Source organism: Tachysurus fulvidraco, chromosome 19 (genome assembly GCF_022655615.1).
Source record: "Tachysurus fulvidraco isolate hzauxx_2018 chromosome 19, HZAU_PFXX_2.0, whole genome shotgun sequence".
Taxonomy (NCBI): domain Eukaryota; kingdom Metazoa; phylum Chordata; class Actinopteri; order Siluriformes; family Bagridae; genus Tachysurus; species Tachysurus fulvidraco.
The window spans coordinates 10,025,279-10,050,082 of NC_062536.1; the positions used below are offsets into that span (position 1 = coordinate 10,025,279).

The 24,804-nt window shown below is 38.5% G+C and overlaps 2 protein-coding genes across 6 annotated transcripts; both read right to left on the bottom strand.

Moving 5' to 3' along the window:
- Window positions 1-34: 34 nt before the first annotated feature.
- Window positions 35-17,528, bottom strand: kdm5a (lysine (K)-specific demethylase 5A). 4 transcript variants are annotated; one of them, XM_047803807.1, is made up of 27 exons: window positions 16,762-17,528; window positions 15,425-15,502; window positions 14,270-14,392; window positions 13,015-13,185; window positions 12,155-12,355; window positions 11,403-11,481; window positions 11,191-11,282; window positions 10,898-11,074; window positions 10,638-10,757; window positions 10,360-10,518; window positions 9,993-10,174; window positions 9,533-9,695; window positions 9,322-9,441; window positions 8,751-8,945; window positions 7,751-7,932; window positions 7,490-7,614; window positions 7,254-7,404; window positions 6,641-6,755; window positions 5,246-5,601; window positions 4,831-4,969; window positions 4,511-4,690; window positions 3,708-4,430; window positions 3,300-3,428; window positions 3,038-3,182; window positions 2,559-2,776; window positions 1,899-2,336; window positions 35-1,017 (listed from the first exon to the last, which is right to left on the bottom strand). In XM_047803807.1, exons 1-27 carry the CDS (start codon window positions 16,906-16,908, stop codon window positions 784-786), a joined length of 5,142 nt encoding a protein of 1,713 aa, XP_047659763.1. In that variant the 5' UTR covers window positions 16,909-17,528; the 3' UTR covers window positions 35-783. The 4 variants fall into 4 exon arrangements, with proteins under 4 accessions (XP_047659763.1, XP_027007127.2, XP_047659762.1 ...); XM_027151326.2 differs by having other exon boundaries at window positions 10,916-11,074; window positions 16,762-17,525; XM_047803806.1 differs by having other exon boundaries at window positions 6,641-6,758; window positions 16,762-17,525.
- A 972-nt stretch (window positions 17,529-18,500) lies between these two features.
- LOC113645710 (aldo-keto reductase family 1 member D1) lies at window positions 18,501-24,517 on the bottom strand. Of its 2 annotated transcripts, XM_027151483.2 has the most exons (9): window positions 24,037-24,515; window positions 23,728-23,895; window positions 22,178-22,294; window positions 21,985-22,062; window positions 21,221-21,343; window positions 20,996-21,105; window positions 19,595-19,760; window positions 18,662-18,744; window positions 18,501-18,581 (listed from the first exon to the last, which is right to left on the bottom strand). In XM_027151483.2, the coding sequence occupies exons 1-9, from the start codon at window positions 24,127-24,129 to the stop codon at window positions 18,539-18,541; spliced, it is 981 nt and encodes a 326-aa protein (XP_027007284.1). In that variant the 5' UTR covers window positions 24,130-24,515; the 3' UTR covers window positions 18,501-18,538. The 2 variants fall into 2 exon arrangements, with proteins under 2 accessions (XP_027007284.1, XP_027007285.1); XM_027151484.2 differs by lacking the exon at window positions 18,662-18,744 and having other exon boundaries at window positions 24,037-24,517.
- Window positions 24,518-24,804: the final 287 nt, after the last annotated feature.

Genomic DNA, 24,804 nt, shown 5'->3' on the forward strand with positions numbered 1-24,804 from the left:
TTGCTTAAACCAAAAACATAATAATGTTCCAGACTTTTTTCACTAGGAATTGTTTTAATAAAGTTGAGCAACAAAAACATCCACAGTGACTCATTAATTATTTAAAATCTATTTACATCATAAATATTTTACCTACATACATCCATTTTAAGCTATTCCTACTTATTTGCATGGTAACTTGTTTATCTGGTAAGTGTATCAGACAAATAACTTATTCCCCCTACAGGCTGTTAGTGAGAGGACGTCTGGAGCAAACCTGCAATGCATTGTGGGATACTTTTTGTAATGTATGACAATTCATTTAAGCAGGTTAAAACAGAGCTGAGCAAACATTCTGGTCCAGCGGAGACAAACTAGTGCTAATGTGAGTGTGATGAGCAAAAAAGTAGTCTTAGGCTTTGAGCTGAGCTCTATGGTCTGGCTGTTTACAGAAAAAAAATAAACAGAGGAAGATTGATGTCTGATGGAACAATGCAAATCTCCAGCTTGCCATTTTCAGTCATTTCCCCTTTAAATATCCACATTTATTGTGTAGCCCATGCACAGAATCCGTAAATGGATTCACCTTGAAAAAAGCAGACCGGTTGCTTTTATTCATGCGAAAATCCTCGTCCTTCTTGTATACAGGCTTCTGAACTGTCCAAAAATCATATCCAGCTCATAGTCATATAGTACAGTAGATACAGAGAGCATCAGTCTGCTTTCTGCTTCTCAAGTACACAAAGAAGAAGAGCTTGCAGTGGAGGTGCAACAGCAGCTGTCGAGAGTCTGTGTGAATGTGCGCTAGCTGCCCTCTTGAACCTTTGCTTGGTACAAGGGGGAGAGAGTCTGTGTGCTACACATGGCTGACGTCATTACCACAGTCTCGATGCCCACTTTGACCCCCATCACTCCGCCAGCCTTCCGCGAGCAAGCCGAGCAGATGTAGTCTTCATTTTCTGCCATCTCACACGACACACCTACACACACCTGATGGAACCACTCGTCACATCCTCCATCACACTGAACCCAGTCCACCTGAGAGGAAAAAGGTAATATTAAAATATATATAAGCAGCGCATTAACCCATTAATATTTGCCCTTAGTACGGTTGAATTTTTAAAAAGATGGACTTCTATGGACGATGCTCAATATAAACTAATTTCAATAATAAACAAAAATGTGGTTATTTAACAAAAAAACAAAAAAAAACATCTTTCATAGGGAAAGTTTTCTGCTCAGAGACTTCTTGGTCATTTTTATAGAAAGAGTCTCCAGTGCACGGGGAGAAGCGAGGCTGGTGAGGGATTGACTCTTCATAGCTGCTATAATCTGATAACAGGACCTGACTTGTTTAAATATCAAATGTAAACGTGTGACTTTTTTGATTGAAAAAAGTAAATATATAACTCATTTTGCAGGTGTGGAATAATATAATTTCATGATTCATGCTATGTAAAATAATTATTGACAACATAACAGGAGACATATCAGTTCAAATGAGGGCAAATTGTTGGTGCACATCTGAGCAAGTCTTTGTGGTGCAGGACTTGGATCGATCATTCCCGAAATGAACTGATGCTGTACTTAATGTGAAAGCAGGTCCCAGGCTAAACTATAAAGGATATAAAATAGTCTAAAATCGGGTGTTTCACTTTTTTTTCCAACCCCTGTTGGTTTTGTGTCTTGACCATATAATAAATTGCATGGTAAAGAGCACATTAAGAATCAGATTGTGTGTGTTTACATAGGAATGAATCATTCAGTCTAATAGAATAAATGGATAAATCACTCTGAATAGAATTCCCAGACAATTGTTTCCTTATTATTCTAATTCCAAATCAAAAATCCGCACAGACTGACTGCTCGACACCTGCCTTCATTATTACCATGAGCTGAAGCTGAAATCTCACACTAACCTTGTCCTTGCATGGTCTCTGGCAGTTCTTTGCTGCACAGACAGCATTCTCATCGTTGGAGTCCTCTGCACCTGACCAGTCGTACTTAGAGGGGATGTCCAGGATCTTCTTTTCCTTCTTCTTTTCCAGACCCTCCTTGGCAAACTCAGCTTTGGCCACAGCTTTCTCTTTCCTCTTCCTCTCCTTCTCTTCCTTGGCAAGGCGCTTGGCCAGTTGCTTTAGCTCGCGCGACTTCTCCGGAATGAGTTTAAGCTTCTTCTTTTTGGGTTTTCCACCAACCTCGAGTACCCTCTTCATGTCTTTGCATTTGGGCCGGCCTTCCACACCCGACGAGGCCAAGAGTAACTGCTGCTCAGCTCTCTCTAGTTTCCTCTTTCTCTTCTTCTCCATTTCCTTTACCTTTAACTTCATTGGCTTCTCTAGCAACGTGTCCTCCGACTTAGGAAAAGAGGTAGAACGGAAAAAGGGTGGAGACAGAGAGGACATTTAAAGGAAAAAAAAGTTAGAATAGCAAAAATACACTAGATAAAAATGTCCTAAACTGTACATATCAGGGTGCTTAAGGTTCCCAGAGGAGGTCGCATAATATATTTAATCAGTGTGTCCTAAAAGGAGCTTTGGAATAAAAAGGCTTAGTATCTTTTTCCCTGTGACACTCACCTCCACCTGTAAAAAGCGCTCCTCTGAGGGTGGGTGTGTGGCCTGCAGGATTCTCCAGATGTGCTGAGTTTCATCCAGCGAGACCTCCAGCAGGTCTCCCTCCATCATCAACACCTCTAGCTGGACTTTAGCAGCAGGGGACAGCTCCAGCACAGGAGGCTCCAAACTGCGTGGCACCAGAGGTGTCTTCCTAGGCTGCTTCCGTGGAGTGGTTTGATCTGGGAGAAAGAGACAGAAAATAGACGTCTTCTGCTAAACTGATTCAAGTGATACCTGTAGGCGGCTCTGAAATTGTGCCCACATCAACTGGATTGACTGAGCGGATAGGTTGTGGAGTCTAACTCTGAAGATGTATTCAGTTCCCACATGTTTTCATAAGTGTGCAACCTCTGCCTTTCAAACCAGATTAAAGTAGAGAGGCTGAACTGACTCTCAACTTTCTCTCAAAATGTTACATAATTAAAACCAAGGTTACTTACTCTGAGGACAGGACTTGGAGGCAGAGGAGTAGGCGTGTTCAGCACAGAAAGAGGGCGTGGCAGGCCACATGTGACTGACAACCTCTTCTGACTTTACAGGGATCTCCTCATCACAGAACAAATAGGGCTTTACCTCACCCGAGTCCTGGAGACAGGATTCTCAAGATATTAGATATAAAATCTATAAATCTGAGCTGTAATGTAAGCACAGACAGAATAACAGCTCTATGAAACAACAGTTTCTAAAGTTTCCGAAGCTTACCTTCATATCATAGCCGTAAGTCTCACGGATGTCCTCATCCGAGTCCGTCTCCTCGTCGTCATAATCCAGAGACGGCCGAGGTGAGGTGGTCCTGTTGAATCCGGCCTGGTGGAACGTCTGAATGTGTCCCTGATAGGTAGAAAATAGACATAGCCTTTATATGGAACAAACAATGCAGTATAGTGAAATTATTTCCTTTACATATCGCAGTTTGTTAGAAAGTTGGATTCAGAGAGGAGGGTCAGGAGAGTGAAAATAATATAATAAAATAAAATAAAAAACAGACATTGCATGCATACCACACAGCAATAAAATTATGTTAATGGATAAAACAGCCAAATTTTAGACCTCAAGATAGGATTCAGTAGACTGCGTTAAATGTTAGTGGTTTTAAGCTCACAGACTGACCTGCAGGTCTGGATTGGCAGCAGCTTTCTGTAGCTCAGCATTGATGATCTTCTCGGTCTTCTCCCGTGCTGCGAGCTCCACCATGCGTTGACTGAGCACAGACAGCTTAGCCAGAGCAGAGGAGAGTTCATCGGTGGCCAGGGCTTGCCGTGCCCGATCCTGCCAGCTCATACCACGTTCTGTCAAACATTGCAGTGCCTCGCCTTCAGGCAGTCGCACAGGAAGCTTCTGCAGGGACACTAAGAGTGAGAGGATGGTCTCGAGACGGGGTCGCCGTGAACGCTGGCACAGTGGGCACAGAAACTTTGACTCTTTGCTAGCACTCTGCCAGCTGCTCCCTGTTGTTAGCTTCTTCTGCGTGCCTGCTTTGGGCAGAGGCACACAGGCACCATGGAACCAGTCTTTACACAGCTCGCACTGTAGCATAACACCTGAAGCAGTCTTGCGACAAAGGCAAAAGCGGACCTCATCGATTCGCTCAGCCATGCTCATCTTGGCCAAGTTGGCGGCCCGCAGCGAGTGCATAGCTTCTGCCTCCTGCTGCTCCTTAGCCTTAAAGGCAGCCACCACAGCAGAGGGTGAGCGCTCCTCGTCTGCGGCCTCATCCAGGTCGCTGAGGCTCTCCGGCTCTGCACCTCGCTCTTTCTCCAGCAGCTCTTTAGCTCGCCTGCGCTTGCTTCGGCTGCTGCCGTACACACCAATGTCAGTCCGGGGACTCAGAACCTGAGAAGCAAACCCTCAAAATGAGACATGATAAAAATATTTTTGATGAAATTTTATCTTTGATGAATGCCGTCTCTCACCTGTAGCAGCGTGTGGGTGGAGTTTTTCTTGAGAAAGGTGCGTGCAGTCCTCTCTCTCCAAGCTCGTGCTGAAGCCACCTGGGACTCCACCTGTTGCAGGGCATCCAGACGTACAGGAATGGAGCGGCCCCTCGCTAACAAAGCCTCCAGCTGATCCAAGTATGCAAAACTGGTTCCATTCTTAAAAAAAAAAAATCACATACCACTTATCTCTTCTCCACAGCCAAATGCCTATACATGTTAAATCATGTATAAAAAAGAAACAAATCGACCTGTGAAGTCCCGGCACCTAAAGGGTGTACACAGAGATTCAAGCCTACCTGGATGGCCTCTACTCTTGCTGTCCACTCTTTAGCTTTGTGGAGTGCTTCCCGCAGAGCCAGAACATTAGGCAGATAAGCAGGGATGTTCTTGGCTTCTACAATAATGCTTTCAAGGGTCGCCATACTGTGACGAGGTCTAGAAGCAACATTTATCATTGTTAAGTTTTTTCATAAATTTCAAAAATTCATACCTAACAAATATGTTAAGTAAAGATGCTAAGATAAGAAAGGTGTTATAGTATTCAGAGAACATTTGAAAAAATCTTTTAAACAAGAAAACACAGCTGAACAATTTGTGCTGATCTGGTCAGATGTTTATGTTTCACCCTATACAACATCTCTAACTCATGTGCAAGCTTTACAAAGCACAGAGATTTAAAAAGTGTGTATTTAGGTCTGTTTCGGTCATTACCTGGCATGCAGGCATGCTCGTGCCTTGTCCTCCCAGCGCTCAGACACAGTGAGGATTTCCTGCAGGTCAGCCATGGCTTTCTCTACAGCATGGTGCGGGGCCAGACCCACACCTGAGTCAATGAGGCGCTTCATAACCTCCAGCGTGACACGCTGTGGCTCGTGCAAAGTGAGACGCACCTCATCTAACCAGCGTGCCTGCAGCAGCTCCTGTTTCAATTGTGCCAGCTCTGGAAGCTCTACATCAAGCCCTGAGCCCAGCTCTACAAGAACCTGCAGCTTAGCCGAGTCCGGGGTTTCATCCGCCAGGGCCAGCTGAGCGCGCTCGTGGAAATCCTCCACATTCTCCAGTAGCTCCTGAGAGACAGAAAAAGGACACGCTGAGGGAAAAGATGACATGATCTGAGACTGAAAAAATAACACTGGTCAGTAAAGAGGTTGATTCTGTTTCTAGACTGCATGACTTCATGAGCAAACCTGCATGAGAAAGTGTGTTTAACCATTACTTTAAAATTTTCAATTTCAAAACTTTTAAATCATTCAAGATTAAACAACAACTAAGTTATGATTCCCAAGAATGCTGTGCAACAGATTTCACTAGGTCTGTCTTTTAGGCTTCAGTTTATATTTTCCTGGCCTGGACATTTCTGTACTTAGCTCCACCCCTTAGCACAAGACATATTTACCAGGCATATGTAGTTTAAGAAGACATGGCTTGTCATTTCTTAATAGCACTTGTAAAGCACCTGGAAGGCACCAGAGGGTGCTAAAAATGACAAACTGCTCCGTTCAGTCGTGTCTGTAGACGAACAGCACATGGCTCAGAGGCACATGGCTGACATTTCAATCAAAGCAAATCCATGTAAGATTTTCTTGGAGATTGCCTGATCTGGGTTGTTAAAGCACACTGTTTCTACTGTCACTTTTATTTCATACCAACTTCCTTTAATCATGGCTTCCTTCACCTAGGAGCCAAGGATGGAATTCTTATTTTTATATCCCTTCATGTACATATGGAATTATAGAGATTGTTTGCTCTGGGAATCTGGGAATGTCCACTGTCTAATGCTCAAGTATTCATAGAGATGGCAAGAATTCTGTTTTTTCGTAAATTAGTATAACCTAAAACAATTTTAAACAGAGTAAAAATATTTAAGTATAAATATTAACAGTATTATAAACTAGCTATAACAATTTCTTCCCACACCCTTAAAAAGTTGGATCCTCTTCCTGCACAAGCAACAAAACAGCAGCAGTGCTACACTCCCAGGAGAGACAAACTAGGTCAGACGTCACCTGATGTTATGGTTGCATTAGATTTACATAGAATCACCAGCAGATATACTCTAGCTGTAAGGTGAGAAGAAGGGAGTCTGAGAGTGCGCTGGTGTCTTACTTTGACCTGCCGCGCCTGGCTGATGACACACGGAAGACGGAACAGTTGCTCCACAAATGCCTTCAGCTCCTCCACCGTCAGCTTGGTGCGCGTACGACTGTTCTCTGTGCGCTCTCTTCTTAAACCGCAAAAAAAAAAAAAAAAAAAAATCAATCTTTGTTAGCCATTCCAAGCAAATTTTTCACCCAGACAAAGGTGATAAATTACCGGACAATTCTGTGGCTGTGATTATGTACTCGTCCTCAACAATGCAAATCAATACAAAGTTTTTTTAACTGATCAGCTTTATCCTGTAATGAACCCGGCGCTATCCGCAGGACGTATCGACTCACTGAAATGTTTTAATAAAAACTTTATTTTTTCTCATTGATTTGCTGGAACAGTTTTGGTGGCTTCTGGCAGACAAAATTTCTGGCAACCCATTTTTTAACAGTTTATAAAAATGTATATTAATATCTAAAATGTTTTATATATAATATAAAACTTTAAATAATTACAATTTGAAGTAAATGTAATAAACTTCAAATATAATAATTCAAATGAATAAAATGAAGAGTACTACTGCATAACACTATGCATTCATAATTCATAACATAAGTGTGCGTGAATTTACTTGTGTCTCTGTTTGTGGTTGAGCAGAAGCTGGGCTACAGAAGAGCAAGTCTCTGCCTCCTTCACCATCTCTCTCAGCTTACGGAACAGATTGTTCTCTGGGTACTTCCGGTCCTCTGCGTCCTCCAGCAATACTTTCAGTTCGATCAGATCTATGAGGAGAGACAGAGGACGTATGTGTGTGTTAGAGTGTCTATGTCTGCATGTGTAGTGTGTGTGTGTGGGTGAGATAATAACCTTTCTTGTTCTTCTGATCAGCTGACAGTGCCTCACTGACTCTCTTGGCCCAGGTGTCGTAGGACTGGGCACGGGACTTTACCCCATACAGCATGGCAGGGAACTCCTCCACATCATACCGGTACCTACAGCACACAAAAGGAAGAGGATATGCTTGCATTAAATTAAAAGGCATTATTTATACTCGTATGAAGAACTTTGCATTAGCTGCACGGCTACTTAGGTCTGTAAAAAAAAAAATACGAGTGTGTGCGTGCTGACCTGAGGCACTTGTTTGTAAGAGGACAGTTGCAGAGCTCTGCAGCATGGTGCAGACAGACAAGGCGCTCTGGACTGCATGAACATGTGAGAGCTGACAAAAAGCAGGTAGTTTTACATTTGTAACACTGCCGTTCATCATCTGGAACCAACTCAAACACTTCCTGTTCTGAGGACTGCAACCCCTGCAGGCAGAGAGTGTAAAATACAATACAGTTTACTATCACTAGCATACACCTGGTCATGACCTTAATAAGGCAGATCACAAGCATCTTTTCTGTTTTTAAAATACTTTCAAATTAGCATTTCAAAAGGAAATACTAAAATAGATATGTACAACAATACAGATAAGTACAATAATACAGAATAATAGCTTAGTCATATCTCAGGCTGTGCATGAATCAGTGCAGCATTGTGAAGAAAAAGAACTGTTAAGGTTAATAATAAACTGGTTAAAACATGTTATTTAACCAAGGACATCATTTAATCTTTGATATATTGAAGAGTTCTATACAGAGACATTCAGATAACATTTATAGAAGGCCTCTTCTGTGTTTTTCTTTTTTATATACTTAATTTTAAGAAAGAGAAAGAGAGAGGCTGTTGAAGGAATCACAGATTACAGCTGCTATAATTCGAGTGATAAAAGGAACCAAGTTGCTTTAACCACAACACTGAACACAAATCTAATTTTAAAAGTATGTTGTGTTCTTCATTAAAAAGTTAAAAATTAAAATACTTGGGAAATTCCTGTGGTGTAAGAAGAATAAAACACAGGGTATGCCGTTTACATCAGGCAGTACCATGCCATGCCTATGTGGATAAATTTAGCTATAAAAGCATGCTTTGGTGCATTTTATTCCTTATACAAATAACATATTTATAACAACAACATTATCTCATATTTGGCAAAAAAAAAGCTCACGAACTGCCGCAAAACCTAAATGTGAAATGTGTTGAAATGTGGACTGAATAAAATAAAAAAGGAAAGAGAAAGTCTCACCAAGTCCTGCACAGCCTGACGGAGTCTGCTCTCCTCCTCGATCACCTCTGCCAGCTCTCGGCACACAACTGCTGCCAGCTCCACGTCCAGGCTCTCAGGGTCCGCCGCCATCTTGCACAGCAGTTCCTCGTGGGAGAACACACATTGGCGCTGCAGCCGCCGGTAGTGCGCCACACACTGACGACCCATAGGCAGCTACACAAGGCAAGTGACGATAAACAAAGAGGAATGGAGACAATTAAACAAAGTATACAAACTATACAAACACATTAAAGCAACACAAATCGGTCAAGATTTTCTTTTTAACAGTTTGTTATGGCAGTATATTGTGTTGCATTAAGTACCAAATCTATGACAGCCAAGTGTTTTTTTTTTTTAAAAGCTGGGTGGAATAGTAGAAAAACAACACTGTTTACAATCTAGCAGAACTTTATATCTGCTTATCACAACAACTAAAGCAGCACTGCTAGAGACTACAACTTGCTAGAGACTAAGTGGGATTTGTGTTACTCTTCAAGACCAGGATGGAGTCCTACAGACTGTGAAGAGAGAGAGGGGGAGGCAATGTTACCCAGTCTGCAGTGCAGAAGTTAACAGCTTCAGCAAAGTTGTAGCCCTGGTTGAAGCCGCTGTGATAAGCTCTGGGGAAGGTCACTACAAACTCTCCAGCACACTGATTAGTCCGATACACCTTTGAAGAGAAAAAGTTGTAAGGTCTCTGCACAGAAAAACTAAACAAAATCCCTGAGAGTTATGCATGTACAGTAAGTGTGATGACCCACTGGAACTCCGTGCTCCATGAGAACGTTAGGGTTCATGATGGTGACCAGCTGGTGCAGTAGATCAGGCTGCGAGTCAAAAAGTTCTGGTGCCAGTTTCTTCATCACCGCCTCCAGCTTCTCGGCTGCATGAGCCGGGACTCCGTACCAGGTCTTAGGTTCTCCCCTGATCCACAGAACATCAAAAAGAAATAAATAAAACAATTATTTCTACATTTAATCAAGACACGATATAAATATCCAAAGTGGAGTGAAAGTTTAACAAATCTAAAAATCTATTCAGGCACGCCATTGATTTCATTTCGGTTGTTGTGTATCCAATGAAAATAAAGTCTCTCTTGAAACAATTCTTCACTGAGGCACAGATCTCATTAATCAGTTTTATTAGATTCTGATTTAAGAATGCAGCAATCCTGTAATACCGGAACAAAATCTCTACATGTTGTCTTGTTGACCATCTTACCAGTGCAGATAGTTAATGGAGTAGCTCCAGTGATCCTCGATGTGCCAGCAGAAAGAAGAGAAGCACATGCCTACATAAAGCCAGGGTACCTTCATCCCTGAGATGTCTGCATTAATGTGGGCAAGCACTGACTGCTCCAGCACTGGCATGTTGTTTAGGTTCCAGCCTGAGTTGGCGTAGTCCTGTAGAAGAGTGTGTCAATGTAGAGATCACTACATCTACAAAATGAGCTCATGTGAATAGCTACAGACATCCATTTACTGACAATTCTTATCAGACATCAAACTGGAACACTGTGTATATCAGTGTAAGTAAGGGTACAACATGAGTTGAAATTATTATCAGGAAAAAGTGAACTCAGGCTCACCTCCTCATCCCCCAGTAGCCTTCTTTTTCCATCTCGGACAGGAAAGCCACTTCCTACGTCTTTGGAGCTGATATCTGCTCCATATTCCACAATCACGTCCTCCTCTATGCTGCTTACTAGCCTCCAGAACTCTTTCTCCACCAGCTCTGTAGGGACCATCTGTGTTCAAACAAACAAGTTAACAGCAAAGTATAGCTATCTACATTTAATATATTTATTAAAAGAGGTGAAAGGGGAGACGGCGTGTTATGACTAGGCGGTGACTGTGCTGCTCTTACATGAACTGGCATGTTGAAGTAGTCCGATTTAAAATGGTCAGCCATTTCTCCAAAGCTCTGGAGTGTGTATTCACGCACGGCCTGCTCAAACCCAAATGCTTCCCGGGGCTTGCTGCACTCCTGGGGCATAAGACATGAGGACAATTACCCAACACAGCCTGGTTTAATCGCAATCACCACAAGACACCCGGCTCAAGAGACCGGATAAGCGAGGATTTAAAAAAAAAAAAAAAACTGTGGGTGCAGGAAAAAGTTTGTACCATTTCAGCTCTGCATACCTCTGCTACACACTTGGGACAACGCCAATCTCCCTTGGGCACATCCTGAAGGGGTGGGATCAGGCAAAAGGTGTGGTAGCTGTCATCACAACCATCACACAACAGGAGGCGGTCTTCCTCGTCACCCCTCCCACATGCCATACACATGTACAGGTCGATCTATTAGAGGATAAAATGAAAGTTAATAAACACAATCTGTAAGTTTAAATATAATAAAATGAGTCTTATTTAGTTTTGCAGTGATTTAAATACTTCAAGCTATAATAAACACTCACAAAATTGACCTCCAGAGTCTCTTTGCGAGGACGCATCTTAATCGCAAACGCCTGAGCCTTCAGGTGCTTCTGCTTCTTTATGAAAGCGTCATCTATATTGTAGAAACCCAGGCGTTAAACAGTATTCTGAAACCGCGGATGTACAGTAGAAACTCTAAACTCTGTGAATCACAAACACACTTACATTTAAGGTGAAGGTGTATAAATCTTACCGTCTGGAATGATCTCGAAATCCACCACCTTTGGGCTGCTGCTAAAGATCTGCAGGCCTTTGGGCTCTTTGTTCTCTCTCTGAAATGAAGAGCAAACATTGACACCCGTGCTTAGATATGATCCTTTGTGGAGACATTCAGGGAAGCAAAGGATTGGGTTAGAATGACAAAAATGTTTTCCCAGACTGTGTATTGTTGGTAGCTAGGAATTCTGCGATGGTGATAATTGCCTTACAATTCATATTTCTTCCTATCACTCAAGAGTGTTAGATTTGGCCGTTCATAAAGGACACAAAACAAGCTGAACTATTTTTTCCAACTATTATAGCCAAGCACTCATCAGTTATTACCAATATATTGTTTATTAACAGCCCTGCGATGGGTTGGCACTCCGTCCAGGGTGTATCCTGCCTTGATGCCCGATGACGCCTGAGATAGGCACAGGCTCCCCGTGACCCGAGGTAGTTTGGATAAAGCAGTAGAAAATGAATGAATGAATGAATGAATGTTTATTAACAGCTTTCTGAACACTTCAGCAACACAAGTAACATTAGCAAAGTAACTAACACTTGTGTTTCATTAATCAACATTCATTCCATCAATGTGTAAAATTAAGCTCATGTTTGTTTCTTCTATTTTCTCTGACCTCACCAATGCCTTTATTTAACAATCATTTCTAAAATTGCTCACATTCATTACTCCATAATGTGATTATATTATTTCTGAAGGATTAAAAGACATTCCCAACTAACCTCAGACTTCAGGCGTCGAGAACGTCTCTCGGGAAGAGAGTGCTTCTTCTTCTGTGCTTTATCACTCATTCCGTCTTGCTCCTTGCCTTCCTTCTCTTTAGGCTTTTCTTCATCGTCATCCTCATCCTCCTCACAGCCACGCTCTATTCCTTCATCCACCTCCTCAGCTTCGTCTCCCTCCTGGCACAGCCGGTGCATGCCCTGAAGCACAAAAATGCTGATGTGTCAAAACACTTACTAGCTCTGAATCATGGGCATATAACATCTCTATAAATGCTTATCGATGTCTTTTTTAAAAAAAAAGGTACGAACAGGGCAAATGTGCAATAATGAAATAGTATATTACAATCTATTATGCTTGCAAATCTCACTGTTTAGGTATTTTTCAAAATGCCTAAATTCATAAAGGCAAAGTTGTGTTGTCATGCACAATAGCTAAGATTTGTGCATATTTAGATTTGTGCATATAAGGGATCTAATAAAACAGGAAAAATTTTATTTTAGTTGCAGTAAACTATAGCTACTGTAGCTACAGCAGCCCGTTACTAATATTTATTGCTAACCTAAAGAAAATAAGAACAAACTAGCTATATATAATCATCTTTTATATCCTATAATTTCTTTAAGTTTAAATGGGTGCACCATTATATACATCAAAAAGTTTCACACAAAACGCAAATATAATTATTGGTTATTTTTCCTTCATGTTTATCTGCCGCTTTTTAAACTATATTGGTGATTTTTTTATTCTTTCATTACAGTTACATTGGGGCTAATACGATTACCATTTCTGTAAAAATATCATTAGCATTTATTATTATATGTTAGTACTATCAGTGTGTCAGCAAGAGTGGACTCACAGAGAGAGAAGCTCCAGACTGGAAAAGCTCATATGGGTAAAGGAGTCTCTCATAGTGAGAGCGCAGAAGGGAACCGATGCCCTTCCCGGCTGGGAAACCCATGCGAGTGGCTATTTTGGACCAGCGCTTCTCCTTAGAAATGGCCTCAAAACCTCCCTCAGAAGAAACAATCTACAGAGGGGAAAAAAAACAACAAAAAAAAGAGAACAAGTTAAAACAAAGCTCTAAGGAACAATCATAAAACTGACAAAATATATCATTTCATTTCATATCATATCATATATCAATGATTGTTTAATTGGTTTTTATTTTTAGAATAGAAACATAGCATGCGGTATAAGTTTAGCAGCCTGGGGAAAAACCTTCAGTATAAGTAAAGTTCTGAATGAAAAGAAGCCACTCTTTTCAGAATGCATAAAAGAAACACTGCAAACATTTTGACAGAAAGCATCTGGTTTCTGATTCATAGATAAATCTCTGTTCTGAGGGCATACTATACAATATTAGCTCAGATGCCCTGTAGCAGAATGATTTAGGGGTCTGCGACAACCAACAAGTACAGAACCATTCACAGATAGCCCTGTTGTTCAAAAGGCAAAATTGTTGAATCACAATATAATATCACTAACAACAATATCTTTGCATAATATAGCATTAAATTGTGTTTTTATTTATTTATTTGATTGATTGATTGATGTACAGCACTTTGGTCGGCCTCGGCTGTCTTTAAATGTGCTGTATAAATAAAGATTGATTGATTGATAATATTACACTTTCTGTATTATGTTTCTTATGTTCTGTAAAACTGCTTTGAGACTATGCCCATTGTTAAAAGTGGCATAAAAATAAAATTGAATTTGAACAATATTGATGCTTCTATAAGAGCAATGTCATACCCTAATAACTGTTAGGAACATAGAAAATAAGAATAATCATAGCACGGCATGTACCATAATATAAAAGCAGCAAAGTTTCTCTATGTTATGCCTCTTTTTTTAAAACAGATTATCCTTTCTGCCCGCATCCTATTTATTCTCATTTATTTAGACAGACATAAGACATCTCATGCTGGTTTTATGATACGAGGCCTGCTCTGTGTGTGTGATCACAACACAACACAGTAAAGCTAATCAGAGATTTTAAAAGTCATATACATTTATTTTACATTTCAACATCATCACTCACTCACTTTTCCCCTCACACTTTTAATATTTGTTAAAAACCAATAATGAACGAATCAGTGAGAAAGCCTTGCCTTGCTGAGCAGGTACAAGTCCAGGATTTTTCTCTCCACATGTGGAAAGCGTAGCTTAGAGCCCTGGAGCTCCCAAAACTTGGCAATTTGATCCAAGAAGTTCAGTTTTACTCTGGTCAGGGCCTGAAAGGGAAAATAAATGATGAAAACAAACAGTGATGCGCATTTATAACTACAATTTGTGTGTAATAGATAGAATACTCCTCTTTACAGGTTTTTCTCTGTAACCAGGTCAGCTACAATGCTAATAAATAGCTAACGATGTTAGTAAGATCATCCGAAAGAAAACCTGAGGTAAGTGAGTCATATCTGAGAGGATAGACTTGACTGCCTGTCAAATACTTTTGAACACCTTACAATTCGCTTTTTTTATGTATACCATGTCATCAAACTGTTTATTTGTACGTTACATGCCGGGGTTTGTATTAGCCACTAGCAGATTAGCAGAACAAGCTAACAAACTGTACTAGCAGGAACACTCTCCAGAGAGTATATCCAGTTTATTTTAGTTCCGAAGTTCTCTATCTTGAGATGAGATCACAAATATTCTTCTGTTTTTCTTTTATTTTTAGTCAAGCAGTAAGAAGAACTAATTCAATTTATGAATTAATGTTGTGAGACAGGAAATGAAAAAGCCATAAAATTGGTGAGAGGAATTGTTTGTTCTAATTGTAAGGATTTAATGATTCCATTAATCTGGAAAATAAATTTTACATAAAGTTGAGAACAGCTCAACTTACAAGACAATTTTCACATTGATGCTTTGCACTTGCTGAAGAAATTTGGTGTGTGGCATGTACATCGAAATTGAAACGTCGCCTGCTGCTTGCTAATGTGCACACAGGGTTACCTGTGATAAGCAACAAACCAAGCACACTTAATGACTTACTGCTATAAATTACACTCAGTTTTCTTCTCGATTTTGGCTTGAGGATATGTAAACATTTGACTCAGCTGTTCTTATGATTTCATTAAACACTCTGCCAGGGCAGTTATACATTCAAAGACCATAAACTGCATGCATAAAGCAGGGGAAAGTCACTTCCTATGTGTAATTAAAACAGGAGAATCAAACACAGTGAGAATTCTGAAAGGAATTGACTGAAAGAGCAAAACAATGACAGTGTTGTTAAATGAGCTGAAAGAAATCCTCACCTCAAGCTCATTGAGCCGTTGGACTCGTGGCGTGAAGCGGAAGTTGCGCACATCACAAGCAAAAGGAGGCTGCCAGTCCTACACCAGCAAAATACCACAACAAACAAAGTTAATTCTATAATTAACCTGATACGATCCATTCAGCTTTTTCTCAATGTTTATGTCTAGGTCAATGTTTAACCCCAAAAAATATAGTACAATATGTTTTAAGAATGATGAGTCAACTAATTGATTTTTTTAAATTCTACTTTATTCTAAATATTTCAACACCAGTATTGTTAGTATTTGAAAGGATCGCAACTGAAAGGATTTGGAAAATGACATTGCGATAGAGTCACTGAAATGTGCTGGATTATCATTAAAATAAAAGTTTACAAGCTGAACAAGTTAAAGATCGTGTCTTCATGCATCAGACATCATTCTGCGTCATTATATGCATTTAACGGGGAGAGAAAGTGTGGGTCCATTTTAGATTCATAACATCTCTTAAATTGTATTAGTTAAAATATAAATACAGTAAATAAAAAAAATCATTTTGCATGAATTTGTAGCGTTCAACTACAAACCAATCTCAGTCTTTGTCTTCGGAGTATAATTAAAAAGGCCGAAAGACCAATTTTGTTTTGTTTAACAGAACATCTAAATTTAGATTCGATTTAGACTAGATTCGCTCTAACATCCGTACATTTATTAGAAAAAGTTATCCCCAATACCTAAAATATTCCTAAGTACATAAGCATTTAATGAACAAAACTAAATCGAATCGTTTACTTTTTATTTCATTCCCCTGTAGTGCAAAAATGATTTATAGGAATATTTCTCTCATACTTTTTTTTTTTTTTTTTAAATCATTTACATTTACAGCATTTAGCAGATGGCCTTATCCAGAGCAACTTACATGATCTCATTTTTTTAATACAGCTGAGCAATTGAGGGTTAAGGGCCTTGCAACAGTGGCAGCTTGGTGGCCCTGGGATAGAACTCACAACCTTCCAATTGGTAGCCCAGCACCTTAACCACTAGTCTACCACATACCCCATTATCATGCCCCGTACTCATCTTTCTACTCAGAAAACGTGTGTAGAAAATTCTAAACTCCAACTTATTTTGGTTTTCAGTTTTAATGCTGTTTAACGTTTGTTAAAACTTATAGAAACTATAACATCCAGGTGAAAAGGCTGTGTGTGATGTCCTGAACAGACACTTAAAACAGGGGGGGAATTGATTGTTGTCCCAGAGAGAGAGAGAGACGTTGTGGTTGTTTTACTCTGCATCAATGAAGGACACTGCATCAAACAGTAGATGTAAACAATGATGGAGCTGAAGCTGTGCTTTACCTGAGGAGGTCTGATCTTGCAGATGCCACTTTTCTCTGCGATAGGTCTGATCTTGTTGATGAATCCGAGCGGATCTGAGAAATCCTCCCAGCTCGGCTCAAACACCGGGCACTCAGGAGGGGGCAAGAACTCAGTGTACACAGCCATGATGAGGGTTAAAGCCTTGATACTCACACGATATTCACACACGTACACCTACATTACACATACTTCTTAACGCGTCAGTACTCAGGCATTAATAATGTCGCAAAGTTTAAAAACAACACACAATCGAGACACCGGAACTGCTTCATTTCGCCTTCACGTCGCTATGGTTGCGGCCTACAAGTACAAAGACATGAAAACACTCACGGTTCGACCATTTTGTACCGCGTACGAATAATATATCCGCAGTCTAACGCGTTATTTTTTAGGATAAAACACTCTTGTGATACATTCCCTGGAGCGTTGTTAGCGTTGTTCGTCTATCGTTACGAAAACAGTAGGTCAAAATTCTACACAAACGCTACACTACTCTACACTACACTACATCACCTAGAGTTTGGTTTTACTACCCGCTTTCGGGCAAATCCCACCGCTTTCGATAAAAATAGCTCTGATTGGTTGAGCCGGGATTGGGATAACATACTAGCCAATCACAAGGCATGACTATAGCTGCTGCTAGCCAATACTAATGTATGAGGCGGGACATCTCGGAATACGGGCTGGAAAATAAGTTAAGCAAAGCTTTCATAAGCTTTACAAGGTTGGGGGAATTTATTTCCGTTATGTACAGGGAGTAAAGATAGTGTTTATTTTCCAAAGGAACCAAGACCTAATACAGAACAAGTTCATGACGTAGCACAATGCGCCTTTTTTCTAGAGCGGTAAGTAGCCTAACAGACAGTGTTCATAAACAACAGCCCACTGGCCACGTCACACTGACGCGCCGGAAGTGAATTTCACTATTAATTTCCATTCCCTGTTTATCACGTAAACTGCATTGTTTTGACTCATAATTACCTATAAAACTTTATATATATATATATTTATATATATATAAAATTAAAATGTAAATAAATAAATAAATCTTTTATTTTTTAAATGAAAATATACCTTGAAGCAAATAAATCATCATTTTCAGTGTCAATTCTTGGCTAGATTTTTATTAGCCATATTAAAACACAAACATTAAAAACTATTTAAAACATTTTTCATCCTTTTAATGTTATCGTTACAAAAAACATTGATATTTTAATTAGTTTCGAAAGATATAAAAGTAAAATTGCACACGACACATTTATAAAACTAAATTTCAAAAATTCAAAAATCTTTTCGTATGTATTTGTAGCGTTCAACTACAAACCAATCTCATGGTTGTCTTCTGAGTAAAATAAATATTTTAATTATAATTAATAATTCATCACCCAAAGACCAATTTTGTTTTGTTTAACAGAGAATCTAAATTTAGATTAGATTCACTCTAACATCCGTACATTTATTCCGTACATCTTATTAATCTTATGTTATTCTGAATGTACTTTATTTTATTGCATGGTATTTCCACAAAGATCACAAAATAACCCTGGTGCAGTGACATGATACTATGTGTTATTTGCAATATGTTAATACAACCAGCTTCAAATCAGTGAATAAACAAAAAGAGTCATGTTTGTGATAAAATGTTTTATTTGCATACTGTATTAATCATTACATTAACTAGGAGTATACTGATAACAAAAAGTGTCATGTTTATTTTGTGCATTATTATTTATTTTGGTGCACATATAAAATTGCTTTAATATTCTTCATGGAATGGATATTCAGGATGATCACTCCACCTATGAAAAGACAGAAATAATTAGTAGTTTCTATCTTCTAAATAAATATACGGTAATATCTGTGTGTATTAATGACTTGCATGAGAAGCTCCACAAAGCGAATGTTCTTGTTAAGCCCTTCAATCGCTTTCATTTCTTCATTAGTCAAAAAGAAATCAAATATCTAGAAATAAATGAGAAATACATTACAGCTTGGCCAATCGGTGTGCATCATATTTCCACCCCAGGAACAATATAAGAAAGCTAATTATCAGCTAATTATACTGAGACAATCTGCATCGATTCAGTCTCTGGAACTTTTCCACATTACTCTTTGTATGGCAACCAGTGCAGTGATTCGAACCAGGATATCAAGCATTGTCTAACTTCCACATCAAAACAGTTGAATATCAAGTTTTAATTTCACCATTGTTTCTTAGAAATGACTCCAAAATATTATTCTTAGTATTTAATTCATATTACAAAAAATGACACCACAGTTAAGTTGAAGTTCAAAAGTTGAATCCCTGAATTACATGCTATAGCTAAAGTATTTGAGTGGGTCCCGTTAAAGTGCCTGATGTTTTAAATCCTTCAACACACATTTATGTTAACTCAAGAAAACAGCAGTGACCAGACCACAATCAGAACAAATTAACCCTTCACAGAACTGAAGTGGGGAGATGATATTGTCGACAAAGAAAACCAAACTCAGTACAGAAATAGAAAGAAACCATTAAAGGTTCAAAAAGAAAACTTCTAAAAATAAATTAAAGTCAAATCCAGACAGCAGGAAAAGCTGAACAAAATAGAGACAGGTGAATCTAATTCAGAAATATAATTTAGACTTTTTTAAACTTTTTTAAACTCTTTTAAATTTTAAAATAAGCTTTAACCAAATTGTTTACTTTTATTAATGAAGAAACATCTATATGCATGTCAGAGTTGCCTGTATGTCTTTTTACTTATAACAAGTTTGTGTATTCTGATTTTTAACTCAACTGTACAGTACTCATGTCTGAGAGTACACAAACCTCAAAGTTCTTCTTGATGTGCTCTGGGCTGAAGCTCTTGGGAATGACCACTACGCCTCGCTGAACATTGAATCTAAGCACAACCTGCGCTGTGGTCTTCTTATACTTTTTAGCGATGGACACCAGAATCTTGTCCTCCAATAAAGGGGGACACTTTAAATTCACCCTGTAGCACAGAAAAAAAACATCTTTATTAAACCACTCATATCAAATAGCAACAAACTGGTACACTGGGCCTCACTGATCAAAGCTGGACATGAAGGAAATCTTTTTTGAATCATTTATAGGAGCACTAACACAAGAAACATGTTATTTGTGAACATCCAGTTCCCTCAGAAAAACATTTGTATCCTCTGAGAGTTACTGAGTTTGTGTAGATTTATTTAAAGAGAAACATTAATATGGAATGCTACAGATAGCATATAATTAGGATGAATGACTGTGATTTTATATAAATATAGACAGTAGAGACTCACACCTGCTTGCCACCCAGCTCGAATAAAACACCTGACTTTAATGACCCCTTCAATTTGCCCCATACTGATAGGTAAGGGGTGTCCATTCCTGTCCAGAAAGGGCCGGGGTGGGAGGAAGTTTCCATTCCAAACAGGCACAGGTGTGTGACATACAGAATAGCATACATACAGAATATGCTACATAGCATTATGAAGGGATCCGTTGACTAAAGAGGGGAATCTTTGTGGCTTATGTTTGACTGGAATGAAAAATCTGCCAGATTAGACACCCCTCTTGTAGAGGTTCATATACATCTAACAAATATTTCATTTTGTATCATTTTGCTCAATAAATAAATATCAAATCTGTTTTTCCATCATTTAGTTTTCATTGTATTACTTTTAGGATCGCAATCTGATTGCAGTTCACAAATGTTCTAGTTGCACTGTATTATTTATATTATCTTGCAGCACCGTAGCTTATCTTCTTTTATGGCATGTACGGATTGAATAAACCTTCTGTAAAACCTAGTCGAAATTTGTGTGGCTGTGTGCATGCTGGCACATATTATGTCATTTTTGTTCTACTAAATGCAAATTAGCTTTTGCCCTGATCATTTTAATATAGAATTGGTCATTTACTGGTGATTGAAATGTAACATTTGCACGCAAGTACAAAATAAATCAGCATTAATGAAACATATACCAGAAGTCTAACAAAAGTCTAAAAAAAAAAAAAAAACATTTACACAACCTTTTTCCATGATAAACCTGCTTATTGTCCAACGCATGAAACTATAGTGGATAAGTAACCGTAAGTATGAAATTCTTAAAAGGAAATATTTTGCCTTTTTACTTTTGCTTTCCATCCTTCTTGACTCACTTGCCAGAAGGTTCTGCCAAATGAATTAATGTAAATTATGTAATGTAAAGAAATAATTTATACCAAGATGGATCTCTGGATGATCCTAGAGGACTGTATCCAACAATGATAATTTCATTCTGCTTACAAAAGTCCATCATTTTAGGCTGAGTGAAGTATGGGTGGCATTCAATCTATGATTTAAAAAAGCATAATAAAACAAACTGTATAATGTATAAAATAATACAAAGGAACAAGAAAAGGTTTTCCACTGATTTGCCACATGTAGCATGCTGTGGAGAAGATTACCTGATTCGACACAGGTTTGTATTTTAGACCTGGCTTATTCAGGATCAGCTCCAGCTGCCGCTTATTGAAGTTAGACACTCCGAGAGATTTTACCAGCCCTGCATCTTTACAGGCCTCTAATGCCTGAAAAGGGGAAGATATATGAAAAACAGGTGAGAAAACTGCACATTTTTAAAGGCCTTATAAATGTTTTGTTTATGTGCACTTTATTTTCTGCATGCCAAATAAATAGTGCATAACCTTGAACGTGTTCGGTCAGGTCGGAATGACTCTTGTCAAATTTTTACCATGTGTAAACATAGTCAAAACATGACAATAAAAAAAAAAATCTCTGAACCTGTGTTTATCACATCACATTTTTTTCGTTAATATTTTAGAAAATGATTCTCAGAATTTTTAGATCCTGCTCTTCTGAGTAAAAACATGAAGATGATTAATGAGGTAGTTTCAAGCGGACGGTCATTAAAAAAAAAGTAGAAAAGTTTCAACTTGGTGTTTGTAAATCTTAGGTCATTTTAGTCTCTGTCACATTCTCTCCATTACACATTTACCCTCCTCCACACCTGGTCAAAGCTGAGAGAGTTTATTAATGGTCCTAACAATATCAGCCTGGCCTGTCTCATACTGTATGTATTACTGCTGATAAAATAAATCTGGGTTTTTGGAGGATGCAGCATTGCTAAGCACTGAACAGAACACAAAGGTTAAAACATCTCACTTAAAATCTAATCTTATCTAAGTAGCACATTCGCATATCCACATACCTCCCATGTGGCACAGAGGTCTGACTCATGGTAGATACATTTCCCATTCTCGTCTTTTGGATAGAACGTATCTCCTGGCTAGGGCCATTACAATAAAACATATGCAATTCAATTGAAATACAAACAGAATTTCTGTTGGTGGATTTTCTGCATTATAATAAATTGTGGATGATGCGAGAAGGGTTAGAAGAACCTTAAAAGCTATTGGGAGTTCAATGATGTAGAGATCCACATAGTCCAGCTGTAGAGCTTGGAGAGTTCGTTCCAATGCTGGTCTCACAAGCTCAGGAGGATGAAACGTGTTCCATAACTGGGACGGGAAACAAAACAAAGTGGTCAGATTTTCAGTTTGTGGAAGTGAAAAGATATGACAAAATCAATTAAAAGTGGGGTATCAAGTCAAACTTCTTTATCGAACACAAATTAAAGTCTATAAGCAAAGATACATTAAATTTTGTACTACTGCTTCAAATTTCCTATAAACTGTAAAATGCAATAAGACAAGCAAGAGGCTAATAGTCCTTGCTCAAAGTCAAGTGGTTACAGTATCATATGTTTACAGATGAAAAATGTATTTTTTTTTTGTCTCAAATGAAAGTATAAGAAATGTATTTTTTACTGAAAAAATGTATTTTCAATATATCAATAAAATATGTGGAAAATATATTTGGAATAGATTTTCATTTTGCAACATTTGACTTGATTTCTGACTTTTTTGCATTAATGAACACAGCTGCAAAACATCTGTATTTAGTTTTTTCAATAATTTAATAATGAACAATGCCCATTATTTATGAATAAATAATGCATGCAGATGAAAATGTGAAACATATTAAGAAAATACAAATAATTTAAATGTATGAATACAACATGCTTATTCATCTGACACTCGTATTAGTAGCCAAGCAAAAGGGAATTGTATTAGCCTTCTTGTAGCCATCTTTAGTTACTAAATGACTCTGTAGTAAAGCCGGGTTTTACACTGTGCGATACCGGTAGCATTTTACTGTTAGAACTTGTCACACAACACGAGATGTTCCCAGATAGAGAACACGTGGTCTTCATGTCAAATTGCATAATGAACATAGTTACCTCATATGTTGTGCCATACTGTGTCATACATACAGTACTGGGTCTACAGTCGTTCTAAGGTCTTCAACTGGACAAGTATGATAATAAATACACTCCGTGGAATGAGCGTTTGTGTGCTACATCAAGCTACACCCCTGGAAGACGTATTTAACCCTTTACTTCGTATTTTGTCCTTCCATGATGCGATATGAGAAATAAGTGTGATGACACATTACACAGACATTCTGCTTTCTGCTGCAATTCAACAAACCTCTTCTGTTCTTGTTTTAACTGCAGTATGTTTCCCTTAACTGTCGCCATCACCGTTACTATCTGTATATATCCTGTGAGTTTTGAGCAATCCTAAATCACAATTTTTCGGCTCTCTTTTTAACTAAATTAGCCTCTTTCTGAGAATGTCACTTTTTGCATTCATAGACCACTCATTTCAAATCACGACCAAAGAAGATCCTTTACGATGTACGATTGATCCTGCAATAGCAAAGTCAGCCTGAATACCGTCCAGTGTTTATCAAAGTACAAATATTAGAAGTGCTTTTCACCTTTGCACAGCGTTTCACTGACGACGTAGTCCTAACACCTGATTTTGCTGCATCGATTCAAATCAGCAACGAGTGGTTCTAGCTAAGAAAAAAGATATTTGTCCTTTACCTTTCCACAGTAGAAAATGTCCTCTCTTTTCACTATTCCTTCCGCAATTTTGTCTCGGATGGCTTGGCCCACTTCATGCTCATTGAAATACACCAAGGCTCCATCGATATGCCTGTATCCAACCTCTATGGCCAGCTTGACTGCGTTATATGTGGTTCCTTTTGGAGTCTATAAAAATAAATAAATAAATAAATAAAATAAAAAGATAAGATAAAATAAAAATAACAATAATTAAAATAATAATAATAAAAAGCCAAAACGGATAAAGCACAAGAACATGAATGAAGAAATTAGTTAACAGCCACTTACTGTCCCAGGGTCTCCATAAGTCCCTATACCAATTAGAGGGATTTTCAACCCATTACTCATAGTGACAGAATGATTCTCAGCTGTCAGCTCCATTTCTTTAAAACAGATAGTCACAAGAACCACTGTATTTCCAAATCAGACAATAAAGAGCTAGACTTCGTATTGACAGCTCTACAAGGAACACCACAAGCAGGTTAACCAGTAACGCTTTCTGGTCATGAGCATTGACCCCTGTGCAGAGCTGATATTTCCTTTTCTGCGATGAATCACAAAATGTAATCTTTCTGATCTCGGGTGTGTAGAGGTCACACTTAGGTCAATGCTATTCAAAATAAACGTTAATGTGTAAATGTTTTGGTAGTGATCCAATAAAAGGTGATCCAATAACCCATATAATTCACTGTAAACCAATCTTCACTAATGCAAAGTAAACTTGCAGTCATGTACAAAGTCTTTCCAGGACAATCAGGAAGCTACAAGCAAGTCTTTTAAATTGTTATAATTGCTTTGTGAGTCGAGAGACTGTGTTTATTCTTATGCATCATTAGGTATATATCAAAATATACATCATTAAGTATATACCTGATTATTAATACTAATATCAGTTAGTTGTAGTAGTCAGTAATGTTTATTAGCTATGTGTAAAATAAAAAAAAATAAATAAATAAAAAAACACCAACCGGAAGTTTTCAAATTTGGTGTTCTCCCTCTAGATGTAGCAAGTCCAGCCTCTGGGTGAAGGAGTGTCCAGAAACGCGGAAAACAAAC